Genomic DNA, 16,728 nt, shown 5'->3' on the forward strand with positions numbered 1-16,728 from the left:
CCCCCCCCCAGGTGATCAAGTACACCCTGGACCCAGTGTGGAAACCGTTCACCGTCCCGTTGGTGTCCTTGTGTGATGGCGATCTGGAGAAGCCCATCCAGGTCAGTGACTTGGAGGCCTTGTTCCCACCTTGCTAGCCCCACCTCCTAGTCCACCCCAGAGAGGCCCCTGGTACACCTGTTTGAAACTCCTCTTAATAATGAGAAGAGCCTTGGGAGGGGAAGGCAGGAGGCTTAGATTCAAGGTCTAGAACTGCCTGGTCCTCGGGACTCAGACCTCACCTCCCCACCTCCAGGACCACCTGCCATAGCACCACCTGATCCCTACAAGGACCACGGCGTTGCTGGGTGGGATACAGTGGGGTCAGGGGAGGAGGGGATGGCCAGTGGGGAGTCATCAGCACAGCCTTCATCCTTAGGTAAGTGGCTTCAGTCTGCTTTCCCAGTAGTCACGGAAGGCTTCCTGCCAGAGGAAGCTCAGGAGCCCCCAAGGCTAGACAGATCCGACCATGGGAGAGAACGCCTCATACAATAGACATGAAGTGTACTCAGGTGCTAACAGGCTGAGAGCACCTCCTGGGGACAGCTCTGGGGTGACCGTGCTGAACCTGTCCCAGGTTATGTGCTACGACTATGACAGTAATGGAGGCCACGACTTCATCGGCGAGTTCCAGACCTCTGTGTTGCAGATGAGCGAGGCTCGGGATGGTGTCCCGGTAAGATAGGCAAATGTGCCATGACCCCAGGGTCTTGGCAGTGACTATAAAAGAAATTCAGGACTTTGGACCAAGCAGGCAAGCATGCAATCACACCTCTCCTGCCTACATGACCTTGAGCAAGACGGTCCTCCCTGAGCCTCAGTTTCTCCCTCTGTCTATGGGGTAGAGGTTCAGGGTGTGCATGAAGTCAGAGCTGAGGCACCTGGAAAGTGGTCTCGCGGTGGCCACCCAGGGAACCTCTCTGGAGGAGGCATCTACCCCTGGGTCTAGGTTGTGGAGGGGATTCTGGGGCCCTGGGAGGGTAGCATCTTAAGATACTCCAGCTGAGCCTCCCTTCCTCCCCATGGCACCAGCTGGAGATGGAGTGCATCAACCCCAAGAAGCAGAGGAAGAAGAAAAGCTACAAGAACTCAGGCATCATTATTCTGAGATCATGCAAGGTGAGCAGAAGGTATTCATGGGGGGGTGCACAGAGGCCTCAGTCTGCTTGTCTATAGAATGGGTGTGTCGAAAAGGTAGGGTGCGCAACAGCACAGTCTCAGATCCCCTCCCTGTGCAGATCCACAAGGGAGTGAGATGATTTCCCAGGTGATTTTCTAGGTGGGGAACTAAAGGGTGCCACTTCCCTCTTCCCTGGAGGCTTATGGTGTGTGGCTCTTGGGGCAGAGGCTGTGGGACTGAGCATTAGTGAGGACCCAGGCAGCTATGGCTTCCCTGGTAGAAATGAAGCCACCAAGGTTCAGAATGCTGTGCCTAGGCCATGTTGTCTGTTTTTTTTTCCAGTCCATTCTGATTTCTTTCATTGTTATTGTTGACGGGTTTCTCTATATAGCCCTGGCTGTCCTGGAACTCAGGATGTAGACCAGGCTGGCCTTAAACTCAGAAATCTGCCTGTCAAGGCCTCCTGAGTGCTGAGGTGCAGGACAGTGTAGCCTTGCTGCCCACTGAGGTCTCTATGTACTAGTCTGGAGCCCGGGTTGTCACAGGGTCACATGGACCTTCAGTGGCAGTGCCACAGACAATGCTCTGTAAATGTCAAGCGTGACTTTGGACCCATTTCTGAAACATCCGACACTCACAAATTTTGGCGTCTGTCCTGCTGGTTTTCTTCCTGTCAGGCCTGATTTCTTCTGTTGTAGTGGTTGATAGGGTTTCTCTGTGTAGCCCTGGCTGTCCTGGAACTTGCCCTGTAGACCAGGCTAGCCTTGAACTCACAGAGATCTGCCTGCCTCTGCCTCCCAAGTGCTGGAATTAAAGGCAAGGACCACCACTACCTGGCTCAGTGTGGCCAGATTTTTAAGATGATCTGCCTGTGCTGGCCACAAACTTGTCATCTATCCAAGTGCAAGCATGACAGGTATGGGAGAGGGATGCCCCTTTAAAAATTTGCCTGATTACATTTATCTGGGAGAAATCCCTGATGCCACTAATTCGGAAAGACCAGCATGCTTTGCTCAGAGGAGGCAGTGGCCTTGGCAGCAGATATGCTGTCTCCCAGCTTTGTAACCCTGCTCTGGGGGCCTTGGATGGGCATTTGCACTGTGTGTTAGCACGGGAGGCAGTGAGGACTCAGGGAGACAGCTGCCCAGCAGTGGTGAATGAAGACTTGAGCTGTGGGATGACTAATTGGCAAGTGTGACTAGCTCTGGGAAACTGGTCCCTGCCTAGAGTGGTCCTCATGCTCTCGGGTCCTCATCCACTCATGGCCTCTGCCTGAGAGCTTTGGAGTCTGTCATGATAAGATCAGACCCCTTTGGCTTCCTCCCGAGGTGCCAGGACACAAGCACCAATTCCTTCAGAGGCATTCATAGCCCAAATCAGGACCCACCGTCTCACCGTTTCTTCCAGATACACCGTAATTACTCGTTCCTGGACTACATCCTGGGAGGCTGCCAGCTCATGTTCACCGTAAGGCCCCACCCCATCACCAGCCTATCCAGAGTCGTTCCCCAGGGGCTCAGGCCTCTGTCATAGCAGCAGGGACTTGTGATAAACTTTAGCGAGGACTTCCTTGAGGCAAAGAATGGAACTGGCTTCAGAGGCAAGGGCATAGGGAGTTGGTCCTGGTGGGTGGCTGAGTCAGGCTTGGCTGGGGGCTGAGCAGGGCTACCCAGGACCTCCCACTCTGCTTCTCTGCAGAGAAGAAAGGTCAGTTCCTCTCACTGGCCAGGAGGGTTCCGTTCCCCAGTTGCTCCTTCTTCTATTCACTTCAGCTATGCCTCTGTTCCTGGCAATTCTCTGCCCACCTGAGGGCTTCACGCTGTTCCCTCTGCCACCACCTTTTCAGAGGCCCTCGCCTGGGGCTTTCTGTCCTCTCACACACCTGGCATTCATTGTTTTGTCTGGAAGCATCTTAGGAATTTTCCACCCATCTGCTTCTGTCCCTCCCCTAGACTGAAGTGCCACAAACTTGGACACTCTGTATTTTGTCTCAGTCATTATCTTGACTATTGGGGTTGGGAAATGAGTAGATTTCCTGTGTCCACTAAACCCTCCTATTCCCCCAAGGCTGTGCTGGGGTCTATGGCCACACTACTTGGTCCCTTTTCTCCTTCTGCAGGTTGGAATAGACTTCACAGCCTCCAACGGGAATCCCCTCGACCCTTCTTCTCTCCATTATATCAACCCCATGGGCACCAATGAATACTTATCAGCCATCTGGGCAGTGGGACAGATCATTCAGGACTACGACAGGTATACTTGGAGATGACTCTGAAGGTCAGACTGGGAAGCTCAGCTTGTCAGAGCTAGAAGGGACCCAGGGATCTGCAGAGTGGCAGTCACACAGTTCTTGTCCCTTCCATTCCTCATGGGAGACATTTTCAACCAACTCTGTTATTTTACCAGGCAAGCTCTGGTTCAACTGGAACCTTTCTACACACAATGTACCAATCATCCAACCATCCAGTAAGAGAGTGAGTTAGGATGGAGATGAAAGTCAGTTGCTACAGCGCAGCCTCTGCTTTTACAGCTAGGGGTATAGGCAGGGGTGGCACTTAACAATGTGTCTGACCACTACTTGGGAGGCAGAGGCAGGCAGATCTATGTGAGTTCAAGGCCAGTTTGTTCTACAAAGTGAGTTTTAGGCCAGCCAGGGCTACGCAGCAAGACCCTGTTTTGTTTTGTTAAGAATGTATCTGAATGTACACAGATGAGGACTAGAGTCTCCATGGCCCCATTTCAGGGGATCAGGGCCTCAGGGATGGTTGTGCTTCTAAGCATTAAGATACATGCAGCACACACAGTAAGGAAGGCTTCACATTCAGACAGAATTCCCTGATATTCACCAGGGCACCCAAGCCCTTCATTGGAGTTCAGGCTCAGCAAAAGCCCAGTGAACTCAGGGCACCGCGTTGGAGCCACTGCCTCCTGCCCCATCCCCTTTAACTGGTCTCCCTGCTCTGTCCTGGACCCTGGTAGCTCATCTTCCACATTGGCCAGAGTCTCTGATATAAATGTTACATGTGTTAACAAATAACACATTGTTCTTCTAGAAGAAACCACTGGGATTCAGAGACACCTGTTTACATGTGAGGTAGAAGTCAAGGGAGCACGGAAGAGAGGCATTATGGGGTCTCAGGGACACTCATCCATGGCCCACAGAGAGAAGTAGCCATTTTGGTTGGGCTTTGAAGGATGAATAAGAATCTGTTAGGGAAAACAGATTTGGGGAAGGCTATTTCAATGGAGTATAATGGCTGAAGTTGAGATAAGTATCCCTACATGTTTGAGGAACTGAGAGACCACGGCTAGGGGTGGACATAAGGAACAGGAAAAAGAAGATGAGCCTAGGTTCTGGGGCTGCGATGAAGGCAGCTCATAGTTATGATTTTAGGAGTGTTTTCCCCCAACTATGAACAGAAGTTTGGATCTAGTCCATTTCATTCCTCTGTGACTTTGCCTTAGTGAGCAGGGTCTTGGTTTGAGAAGGGTCTAGAGAAGTGGTTCTCAACCTTCCTAGTGCTTTGACCCTTTAATACAGTTCCTCATGCTGTGCTGGCCCCCAATCATAACATTATTTTTGTTGCTGCTTCATAACTGTAATTTTGCTACTATTATGAATTATAATGTAGATGTCTTTGGAGATAGATGTTTGCCAAAGGGCCCACAGCCCACAGGTTGAAAACTGCTGGTCTGTAGGGTGCTTCTAGGCCTCCTGGTCAAAATTAAGCAACAGTGTCCGCCCTGGGTACAGATGTAGCAAGCTGTGTTCAGTTGCCACCCAGAAGTGGCCTTAGACTTGGGCTTAGTGGAGAATAATTCTAGAGCGGTGAATTTCTGCACCTGGGGGTACATAAGGTGGTAGACCAAGAGGGGAGAGTGTGGTGTGAGGTGTGTGTGTGTGTGTGTGTGTGTGTGTGTGTGTGTGTGATTGTGTATGTGTTGGGGAGGGTTGGTGCTCAAATACCTTACATGTTCTCTCTCTCTCTCTGGTCAGTGATAAGATGTTTCCTGCTCTGGGGTTTGGGGCCCAGTTACCACCAGACTGGAAGGTGAGTGTAACGGATTCTACCTCCTTTGGTTGAGGTGGGATTGGGACTAGGACAGAGTCAGGGGTCGGGGGAGCTCCAGGGTTCTGTCTGCCGTGCACTCAGCCCAGACTGCACTTACTGTCTTAGCCCTGTACCTGTGAGTGAGGTCAGGAGACAAGCAGAGCACGATCTGCAGAGGGGCAGACCCCTGCTACAGGGCCAGGATCCAACTCGGGATGAGATGGAGAGGCAAGGCATCCAGAACTGGCCAGGGATGTAGGACTGAGTCAGGGGGTCAGGAGCCTGGTTCAGGGAGAAGTCACAGCATGGAGATCAGGAGAAGAGAACAGGCAAGAAGCAGAGCTTGCTGGCTTCTGGGTGCTTTGCACGAAACTCCACCTGATGGCCAGCTTCATTCCATTCTTACCACAAGCTGCAGAGGTCGACCGTGGTCCCCCTTTCACAGTGGAGGAGGCTGGCAAGGGGGTTCAGGGAGGATAGAGTACCCGGTGGCCTAAGTCACAGGGAGGGGAGAAGGGACCCTCAGCCTCCCTGACTCCAGTGGATGGACATAATGGGAGACCTGTTTGGACATGGGGTAGACAATAGAGACAAAGTTCCGGGCGGGAGGAGGGCTAGGGCAGGTAGATTTCAGATGTTGGGAAGGAGACAGGTGAGGGAAAAGGAACAGTAGATGCCCATGGGATGGCCTTGGTGAAGGGCAGGTAAGGACTTTACCTGTGGCAGGAGGAAACCCTGGGTGCCCTAGCTTGGGAGGTCACCGAGAACACAGGCCACAGAGCTGGAGAGTTTTCGCAGCCAGAGCCATAGAACAACATCCCATTTTACAGAAGGAACGGCCAAAGCCCAGGACTTTCATGCAGCTTGCCTGAGATTATCCCACAGGTCTGGGCTCCAGAAGGACAGATAGACTGTAGGATCATGTCCACACTTGTTGCTTCCTAGAGGGAGAGCTGATGGGGATGGCATGCCCAGTTCAGCCAGTCCTCCCTCTCGTGTGCTGCACATTTCTCCTGGAATTAGTATGGGCCTCCCATCCTCTTAGCTTACCTCCGCACTCACCTTGAGCATCAGACTAGCTCTGGGTCTGACACATGAACAGTGGATATTCTGGCCCTCCACAGTGTGAGGCAGGATGCTGTGGGACCCAGCCTGGGCCTCTGAGCAAACATAGATGCCATGGGGAGGAGAGCAGGGTGAGCCAGTGGCCAGGCCCAGCAAGAGCTTGTTGCTAGGACACCAGCCAGCTTCCAAAGAACTCAGCTGAATGAGATGTTTTCTTGAGCAAAAGCCTTGGAAATGTCACAGGGTAACTCTGGCGGGTGCTGGAGCTTGGCCAGGCTAAGCACCCAGTGGTGTTAAAGCAGCGTGCTGCAATGAGGCTAGGCAAGCATAGATGCTCCATCCCCTCTCCTGCATTGCCAGAGTATACCAGGCCTGGCCCTCCTGGCCCTTCATGCCGCCATGCTGCCACCTTAACCCTGCCCTGTAAGCCTGCCTTTCTCCCTTCCTTTCCACCTCAGGGCCTTTGCATGTACCCACCACTGAGCCAATTGACTTCTCCCACCCTGGTTCATTGGTTCTCTGCCCTGCCCTGGCACTGTCCTCACAGCCTCCAGTGATTTACTTGTTCTCTCTGGGAGGAGGCACTTGGTGCTCTCCTGTTTTGCTAGGGTCTGGCATACGTTGGTGTAAAGTCCTTGTTTGTGAACAGAGTGGATTTGAGACCCAACCTAGTTATTTACTTTATGTTTTAATTGTGTGTGTATGTGGGGGGGGGGCGGAGTATGAGACTGTAGGTGCTGGCAGAGGCCAGAGGCATTAGTTTCTCTGCAGCTGGAGTCACAGGTAGTTGTGAAAAGCCAGATGTAGATGCTGGGAACTGGACTCAGGTCCTCTACAAGAGCAGTGTATGCTCTTTATCACTAAGCCCACTCTCCAGCCCCAGACCAGGAGCCAGGACTCATGACAGGGATGCAAGGACAGACCCTTGGGGATCTGCACAGCTTGCATGTGACCCACTCAGCCCCACTGGGTGGTCTGATCCCTCTTTTAGCAATGAGTAGTGGTCAGCCAATCCTGGGTAGCTGAGTGGTGTGAGGTAGACTTCGGCCCAGCACCGTGCCAGGTGCTAAGATTGGAAAAGCTTTCAAGCCCAGACGAGTGGCTCCCCAGATGCAGAGAGGGAGCAGGGGCATTCCTAGTGTTCTAGAGCCCCACTGCCCCTGACTATCTCTGTCCCATTTAGGAAGTCTCTGGCAAGGAAGGTCCACAGCAGCCTGGACATACCCCTACCCCCGGAGGACAGTGGACTGGCTTATAAGATCTCGGTTTCCCTGTTGTGAAGTTAGGGAGGCAGATATGAGATCAATAACCAGATGTGGCAGAGTAAGAGAGTGAAGCCTCAGAGGCAGCTGGCTTCGGGGTGGGGCAGGACGCTGGCTCTCAACATGTCTTCTGCTTTCTAGGTGTCTCATGAATTCGCTATCAACTTCAACCCCACTAATCCTTTCTGCTCAGGTGAGTGTGGCCCCAGCCTGCAGAGCAGCAGGCAGAGGGACGGGGAGGGGACAGAATTCCAGTTTCTGTCCTTCCTATCCCATCCCTGTCGTACATACTTAGAGCGACAGGTGAGGATTGTGGAGCGTAGAGTCATAAGGTCCAGGGTTCAAGGCTAACGGCTGCCTGTTCCTGGCTGCTGATGCCTCACGGAAGTGACCGTACCTCTCTGGGCCTTTACCAACCCTTACCTGCCCCAAGGAGGTGTGATACCTGCTTAGCTCATTTTCCTGGGTGAATGGGGATATAGATGAGAATTAGGGGGACAGGTGACAGAGAGCTGTGTAGACCAGCAGGTGACAGACAGCAGCATTACACACCTGCTGTCATCTCGTGCTTGCCCCTCTTGGAAGAGCCTTGATGACCAAAGATGGACGGCAGCCTGGCTGTGGGGGTAGGCATGGGGGGTGGAGAAAGAGGGAAGAAATGAGTGCAGGATCCACCCCTTCTGCCCATGTACCTCATTTTAGAAACTCAGAGGAGGAGAGAGGATGTTGAAGGGAATGAGAAGGGCATCTATTCCCTTCTGTGGACTCTTGAGGCTGGACCAGGATGAACTCCACAGAGAAGGAAGTCTCTCATGTCACTGTAGGGGTGTCATGATTTGGGCACAGAGGGCCTCTCTTGGCCATAAGTGAAATCCTGTGCTCCGTGGGCTCTGGTTAGTACAGGTCCTCAAAGACGTGTCTAAATACAGATTGCTTCATGCCAGCCCTAGCCAGGGGCCTTCTGGCCAGGAGTGTAGGGTTGTAGAGTGTTGGCTGGTCATGACAGCAGCTATTTACAGAGCACCTGGTATGTAAGGAGCCGTGCAAGCCCCATCCCCACCAAAGCTTCTGCCAAGAGTGTCCAAGATGGACCTCCAGATAACTCCCCCGCACCCCTCTGTCAGGCGCCTTGTTTGTCATTCACCGGCTCAGAGAGACTCAGAAAGCTTAAACAGCTCACCCCATCCCACAGGCAAAAGAAGCAAGGAAGGGGAAGGGCCTAGACTCAGGCCTCTCTGATTCAACGTCAGGCTCTTGACTACTACCTTAGTCCTGCCCTTGAGAACTTTCTGTTTCAAGGCTACACTAGCAATGGTAGGGGCTTTCTGGGAGAACTTTGAAGTAGATGCTTTGTCCGCAGCTGGATGGGAATGGGGCAGAGGTGTTGAGCTGACCCCAGGTTGTCTTCTGTAGGCGTGGATGGCATCGTCCAGGCGTACTCAGCCTGTCTGCCCCACATTCGCTTCTATGGCCCCACAAACTTCTCCCCTATCGTCAACCACGTGGCCCGGTTTGCAGCCCAGGCCACACAGCAGCAGACAGCAACGGTAAGTAGTCAGCAAGGACATCTGCATGCTGGGATGAGGTGAGCCGAGGGTGGCACTCTGCCCACCAGGAGGGATATCAGATTGGGCTGTGTGCTCTTATCTTCTTATCAGCGTGGGGCTAGAGTGGGAGATGTCTAACCCCCCCTGGCTCCCTCCCTGTCCAGGTGAGATGCAGCTTTTCTATAGGTCGCTGTCCATTCGGTTCTGAGGAGGCAGGATAAACCCGGTTTGATGAGCCTTGCTTCCTGGAGCCCTACTCCAGAGAGAAGTGTCATTGAAGTGAGACCTTTGACTCCAGTCTCCAGCGGGGAGGGACTGGCCCCTGTCTGACCCCAGTCTGACCCCAGTGGGCTTAGGAGCTGGCCGTTTGGAACATTTTGGTCTAAAGCCTTACAGGGCTTTATGTCTAAAGCCCTGGCCTAGGGCTCAATAGTAAGATTGCAGTAAGTGTCTGTGATGTGGCATGGGCGGCCTGGGCATCTGCAGCACTGCTCATCCCATTCCTTCCAGCAGGGCCATGTGCCAGGGCTTTTCCTCAGGTGACTCGCTGTCCCTGCAAGGTCCTCTCCATGTGGCCCTACTCTGTCCATTCCCTTCTTGCCTCTGTTATAAGTTAGCAGTGTCTTGGCCACATGGGCCAGGGCTCTCTGTACTTGTACTCACCTCACTATACACTCTAAGCCTGGCACAGTACACAGTGCTCCATGAAGAGATGGGATTAGATCAGTGAGACCATGTCACCAAAACCTATCCCAAAGGGAAGGCTCTGTACCACAAATAAGGGGACCACTGCGGGATTGTTCAAAGGAGGGAGGTGCCTGGTTACTAGAGAAGCAGAGGTTGACATCCCTGAAGTAGCTGCAGAGAGAAAATGAGGGCAGGGGAGTGAGAAAGAAGAGGACCCAGGGCTGGCTCAGGGAAGGTCCAGGCCTGTTCTAATTGTCTTGGAGGCAGGCAAGGCTCTGTGGAGATGGAGCCCATTGTAGTCATGTGCACTACATGTCTTTATGTACATGCACCCAGAGCAGATCAGTGTATCTAAGCCAGACTGCCTGAGGAGGTTAGCATTTGATAATCCTGCAGTGTCCCACTCCAAGTGTCCCACTTGAAGGACAGACAGTGGAGTTCAGGGACCTGTGTCCCTGGAAACTGGGACTAGTGCACACGAAGCACTGAGGTAGGTATGGCCAGCCAGGAAGGAGCTGGTGGCCTGTGCTGTGCGTTAGATGAGCCTCTCAGCTTTAGCTCCCTGACTGAGATAGCTAAGAACTCAGGTTCCTGCTTTCCTTTAAGCCCATTTCCTACCATGCAGTGGGAGTGCCAACCCCTGTGGTGACGCGAGAAGGGATGACCTGAATGGACAGTAACTCTGTGAGGCCTGGCAGGCAGGGGTTGTGCTTTGTGGCTCTTTGGTTCCCGAGTTGCTGAGATACAATGGCTTGGGTAGGGCAGAGTGAGGGGCAGCCCTCAGCTTCCCTACCCAGGAGAGAGGGTGCCAAGCTCAGTGCCGACAAAGTTGTTGGCTGCACGAATCTTTTAAAGGCTTGAAAACAGGCCTGATTTCCTCTTCAGGAGGAACCATCTGGGCAGGGAACATGAGCACATTCCAGCAGTGTGCCAGGCCCCTCCCTGTCTCCTGCTGTCCCTGCTGCCAGCCAAGGGGTCAACTGGGTAGGAGGTGGGGTTTGGAGGCAAGTGGCTTCATTACTGGGGGACTCCAGATCTGCAAGGGCTTTGTCCACCCCTCCTTCACCAGCAAGGAGAACCTCACCTATGTTCCAAGCAAAAGGACTTGAAACCTGTGCTCAGACACCTTTTCAGACCCTTGTGGGGTCAACCCTGGTTCCTTTGGCTTTACTTGCTACTCCAAGCCACCCATGGCTTCCCAGGCTTAGTTCTTACCTCTAAGGCCTCTGACTTCAGATGCTGCCTAAGCATCTCCAGCTGTGTGAGTGGAGCCTGGGGTCTCTACTGCCCCTTCCACTCTGAGGTCCAGGAGTAGATACAGATGTTTCTACCACATACCCTGACCCTCTCCACCAGAAGAGGTGAGTAGGGTTGTGGGATGGCTCAACCTCAAGCTGAAAGGACTTAGTTCAAGCCCTATCTCCCCCACTTCCTGGTTGTGTTACTAGAGCAGGTAGTTTAAGCACTCTGAACTTTGTCCCCCCCCCCACTCCCACCCCGTACAACAGCATTTCCTTCTGTAAGTGCTGTAGAGAGTCACCCAAATGGGTATGTGCGTCATTCAGTCTAGAGCCTGGCACATAAGATAATAGGTCATAGGAACGAGCATCTCTCAGGCTAGCATCTGGTAATGCTGCCAGTTACTTGTTGCAAGACTTTTAACAGGTCGTGTAAGCCCTCTGAGCCATCTGGTGGCCTCTAGGCCAGACTCACAGGCTATCTGCTAAACAGTAGACAGAAGTTATTGGTGGATTAGCCAATGCTTCTGTCTAGCTATGTTTTGGTGCTGGGGAATGTGATGTGGCTTTACTTTCCCTGTCCACACACGTATGCACACAGAGCATACCCATGTACAGGACTTGGAGAGCAGGTGGTGGGGTCTCTAGCACCTTCCATTCATTTCCTCCACGTGCCTTTTCTGAGCCTTTCTGTGCAGCCCCAAGGACACTTGAATGAATGAAGTCCAGCTTATAGGCTAGTGAGGAGTTAGCCGGGAGGCCACCCAGCTTTGCAGTATGACTGCCTAAGCCTGTGATGGGTTGTAGCACAGGACTTCACAAGTGGTACCTAACTGACAGCAGACACAAGGAAAGGTTGATGCTATGCTTAGAATGGGGTGTGCAGGCTTAGACTTCAGAGATTCTTAAGGGGGGGATGCGTTGTGGGTGGTAGCAGCCCAGCAGAGTAAACAGCATATGCAAAGACCCAGAGGTCTTGGTGTGTGGGTATAGCTGATAGAGTCTTATGTAAAGAGATTGTGACAGAGTAGGCAAGATTGAGAAAGCTGGCTATCACTCACAGGACTTTGAGAGCCATCAGACACTCGAAGTTTTCTCCTGAAGGTAGTGGGAAGCCACTGTGTGGAGGAGCAGGGGTGGGGGGTGGAGGTACTAAGGTATGAGTGACCTGAAAGTGGCCTTGCTTTGGTCAGTAAGGTCTTGTTTGTGGCCCATTCCAGCTTGGTGGCCAAGGCATCCATTGTCAGGGCTGGAGTACAGGCAGCAGGCCCCATCTCAGGGTCCTCGGCAGCTAGTTTTTCAGAAATTACCTGGAGATGAGGGCAGCTTCCCCGGACTCTGCCTGGAATTGTGTGGTCAGGCCAATTTCCTGTAAGTCCAGTCATTCATGCAGTAGGAGATGTAGCTGTGCAGTCCCCGCACCCTGAGGCATGCCTGGAATTGGCAAGAGATGCTCTGCTCTTTGAATATGCTGGGATTTGGTTTCTGAGAACTGGATGGAGAGCCAAGCCCCTGACATGCAGTGTGTGCTGGGCTGTCAGGGGCATCTAGGGTGTAGGGAAGGAGTGTGTAGAGGGACCTACTGTGGAAGGTCCCTCCTGTGGAAGGGTATCAGGAGGGTCAGCACAGTAGGGACACTAGGACTTCAGAATCCCTTTCCACTCTCCATTCTGATTTGCTCTGGGGGCTTCTGGGAGGGGTAGTAGTGAATCTTTGGTTTTTGATGGTCCTGACTTTGAGCAGGCTGGTTGTGGCACCCAGGAGTGAGGGTTTATAGCCAGGGCTCTGGACTCTGCCTAGACCACAATCCTGGTCATTCAGACTCTCCAACCCCAGGTTAATGGGTGACAAGAGAGCTTTTATTGCCAGGCTCACAGTGACCAGCTACCCATGCAGTGGGTGGCAGAGGGACAGCATGGGAAGAGCCCCGACTTTGTAGTCAGGCAGCTTTGGGCACGATCCTAGAACCTGCCAGTTACCTGTTACAGGGACCTTAACAGGTCGTGTAAGCCCTCCAAGCCATCTGGTGGTCTGTAAGCCAGACTCTCAGTTAGGTTGTCTTCTAAAGGCATTATGTTTTCAGGTGCCCCTGGCCCTTCCTGCTATACTTGCAGTCTTGCAGGAACCCAGGCTCTGTATTTCTGTACTCACATCCCTGAGAAGGCAGGCAGCAGACTACAACAAAGAGCAAGACAACCACAGGGAGGTGGGGGCACGTGTCTGAGCTGGACGGGGCTTGAAGACAAGTGCTACCTTTAACGGAGCAGTCAATTAAATCTTTCTTTCCTCAGTGTCTGGCCTCTTCCTGCCCTTCTCTCTGCCAGGGAAGTACCAGGAATATTGTCGTGAACTGCATGGTGGGCGGGATTAATGTGGATAAAAGCTGGCTAGGGAAGGGACCCTAAAACAACAATTGGCAATGGCAGGGAAAAGGTCTAGATGGATTGGTAAAACCAGGGCTAGGGGCTGCCAGCAGCAGCTCTCTACTGCTGGGTTCAGGCTCAATCTCCATGGTAACAAGTATGCCCAGCCAGGGGATTGGTCTCTTAAAGGCACAGTGTCAAAGCTGGGGTATGGAGGGTGGTATGGAGGGTGGAGCCCGTGTCTGCACAAGCTCACCATACCCTGACCTGTAATGTAGATTTTGGGGCAGAAAAGGAAGATAGGGTATTCTGGAGGTTGGGTTTGTATTGCCCACAAGCTGCACAGCTTCGCCAGGTAAGAAGGTGGCTCCATGCCTGCCCGGGTCACCTCTGCCCTCCCTTAACTTCATGAATTTCCCCTTTAGGCAGTTAGGGGTCAGAGGACAGAATTAGAAGACAGAAGCCCCCCATGGTGAATCAGCACTAGGCTCACGTGTTTGTCTTACGGATAGGGTAAAACACTGGATTCCTCTGAACACGGCCATCAGATGGCCAAGACAGCACTGGGTGAAAGTAAAGTGCCAGCTACCTCCAACTCCAAGGCCCACTTGCTGGATTTTCCTGACAATTTCCTGTCAATCACCTCCCTTCTCCATATCAAGTCATCCTGTGTGCACTTTATCCTTAGATTGCACATATTCATTATTAAATGTATTTTAACTGAAATAATTTGTAAAGAAATTCATCTTGCTCATGGAAGTTTGGTGTCATTTGCCATAGATAGAGGATAACAGGAAAACACAGGGCAAACTGTGCAATGGCGTTAGGCTCTATCTGGAGCCTATGCTGCCTAAAGCCCTGAGCTTCCTACCTTCTGTTGATTAGGGGGGTCAGTGAAAGCCAGAGACCTAAGATACCAGTCTACACCAAGGCTGCCTCCTGGGCACCATGTTTAGAACAGGGTGACCTCTGAATACCTACTCCTGCCCCAAGTGTGACATTACTACACCAAGACATGATGATGATCCACATCTCAGAAGTGATGGCCCACATGACCTGTGCTTAGCTCCTGCAGGTGTATCCTTCTGTGCCAAGTATGGAGCTAGCAGGGTGCAAGTATTCCTGCCCCCCAAAGACAGAGGAGGGAGGCCAGCCACAGAGGCTGTAGGCTAGAATGTGTTCCTGTGCAAGCTTAGGCTTGTCAGGCAGATGGCACGCCAGCTCTGAGCAGTAACTCTTGGTTTAGAGATGATGAAACTGAATCTCAGCAGATTAAGTCTTAGTGGCCAAGGCTGTACTGCATAGTAACTGGTAGAGCCAGCCTTGAGCCTGGGGCCCAGAGTCAGAATGGGTGTCAGAGATGTCTGTGGTGTGGACAGTTTGCCTCCTTCAGGCCTTGAGGATTTGGAAGGGAGGGGTGTGAGGCCCCACTCTCATCCATCACTTGGCTCACTCTTCCTTACAGCAGTACTTTATCCTCCTCATCATCACGGACGGGGTCATCAGTGACATGGAGGAGACGAGGCATGCCGTGGTGCAGGCCTCTAAGCTGCCCATGTCCATTATCATTGTGGGTGTGGGCAATGCTGACTTTGCAGCCATGGAGTTTCTAGATGGGGACAACCGTAGACTGCGTTCACATACAGGCGAGGAAGCAGCCCGAGACATTGTACAGTTCGTGCCCTTCCGAGAGTTCCGAAACGTGAGTGTGGGCCCAGGTTGGGAGGGGTCTGTAACAGAGCTCATAGTCTCAGATTCCTCCCCTATACTGTTGGCTTCTGACAGCTCACGATGAGTCAGGTGCTGTCCACTCTTGCCCAAGGCCACTGTGACACAGTCACCACTTATTTCCACAAGTCAAAGGAACCCAGGAGTGAGACCTGATCCAGATTATGGCTCTAGGTAGTGTCCTGGATAGGCAGAATGCTGAGAAAGGCTGAGGTGGGAGCCAAAGCTCGGAACTGGGGCTTCCTGCCCTCTCCTCTACCTTATTCTGCAAATGGGAAACTGAAAGTTGAGAAACTACTCCTGTTAGCCTGGCTTACTTCCCTCAAATATGGGGAGATAGGATATATAGTGGTAGCCAGCCTCTTCCTGGGAGTAGCTCTGGCCTTACTGAGAAGGACCTGTGAGTAGGCCAGGGTTGGCAGAACAGTCATGGCATGCTTTGTCTTTTGGATGGATCTAGGACTTTTGGGTGGCATCTATGTAAGGCCGGCCTAGGTTCTAACTCCTATAGGATCAGTAACACATTGCATGGTCTTAGGCAAGCTACGACCCAACTGAGCCTTGGTTCCCTCAGCTAAAGCCTGTGGGGATGCCAGGGCTTAAATCCTGGGAACCAGCCTTGGCAAGTGGTGGCCCAGTGGTCACCATGCATCTGCCTAGGATGATTTTGTTCCTTCCTCTGGCTTCCTAGGACAAATGTGGGGTATTGGTCATCTGTTGCTATATAAGACAGTGACTTGACACTTTCCTGTGGCTGGCTGCTCAGTAGTGACCATTCAATACTGCTGCTTCTCATAGCCAGATCGTTGGTCAGGAAATGCTTCAGGTTGAAGCGGCTAAAATGCCATTTCTTCTCCCAAATTAATCCTCGGAGGTCTTTCCCCATCCTGTAAGGGCAGAGAACTTCACTGGCAAGGAAGTCATGGCTAGTGGTAGGATTAGCATTTGGGCTGGGCTGAGGCCCACTCCTTTCAGACAGCCCTGGCCCTCAAGCGCTCCATGGTGCCTCTGGGATAGTGAATCTCGCACCTGCACATTAATCTCCTCCTCTTTCCTGTTTCTCCCTACCTGGACCCCACAGGCAGCCAAAGAAACTCTGGCTAAAGCGGTGTTGGCGGAGCTTCCTCAGCAAGTAGTGCAGTATTTCAAGCATAAAAACCTGCCCCCCACCAACTCAGAGCCTGCCTGAGCCCATGCCCAGCCGCAGCATGCCAGCTGAGCCCCCAGCCTCCCCAGGAACATGCACGTTCACCCTGCTTCCTCGTGGGTGGCTTTTTTTTTTTAAACCAGTCCACGTTTTTTATTTTTTACAACTGGACCTCCACCCCCAACTTCCCCAGCCCAGCTGGGCTCTCTATGTCAGAGTCAACGGATGATGCTTCCAGGACAAACTGGCTTCCTCTCCCCACCCTCCTGCCACTCTAAGTATTGAATGTACTTTGTATAATTTTAGTGGAATTATTGTTATTAAAGAGAATAAAATTTTTACAATCATAACTGGCTTTTTCTAAGTAACTAGCTGTAAGAAGGAATGTATCCCTACCGCATACTTTGTATGGCGGTCTGCTGTTTTTATACTGTGACTGTTCTATTTGTTAAACTTAGGGTAATAAAGGAGTTTCAGACA

The 16,728-nt window shown here is 52.3% G+C and overlaps 1 protein-coding gene across 2 annotated transcripts in view; it reads left to right on the top strand.

Moving 5' to 3' along the window:
- Positions 1-16,728, top strand: part of Cpne2 (copine 2) — a 38,942-nt gene extending 22,214 nt beyond the window's left edge. For both annotated transcript variants that reach the window (XM_031340911.1, XM_031340912.1), the window contains 10 exons: positions 12-101; positions 617-715; positions 1,072-1,158; positions 2,567-2,626; positions 3,279-3,412; positions 5,157-5,211; positions 7,680-7,731; positions 8,952-9,085; positions 14,839-15,075; positions 16,183-16,728. In XM_031340911.1, coding sequence (XP_031196771.1) covers positions 12-101; positions 617-715; positions 1,072-1,158; positions 2,567-2,626; positions 3,279-3,412; positions 5,157-5,211; positions 7,680-7,731; positions 8,952-9,085; positions 14,839-15,075; positions 16,183-16,290 — 1,056 coding nt within the window. In that variant the 3' untranslated portion in view covers positions 16,291-16,728. The remainder of the gene's footprint in view (positions 1-11; positions 102-616; positions 716-1,071; positions 1,159-2,566; positions 2,627-3,278; positions 3,413-5,156; positions 5,212-7,679; positions 7,732-8,951; positions 9,086-14,838; positions 15,076-16,182) is intronic.

The sequence above is a fragment of the Mastomys coucha genome, unplaced genomic scaffold (assembly GCF_008632895.1).
Source record: "Mastomys coucha isolate ucsf_1 unplaced genomic scaffold, UCSF_Mcou_1 pScaffold22, whole genome shotgun sequence".
Classification (NCBI taxonomy): Eukaryota; Metazoa; Chordata; class Mammalia; order Rodentia; family Muridae; genus Mastomys; species Mastomys coucha.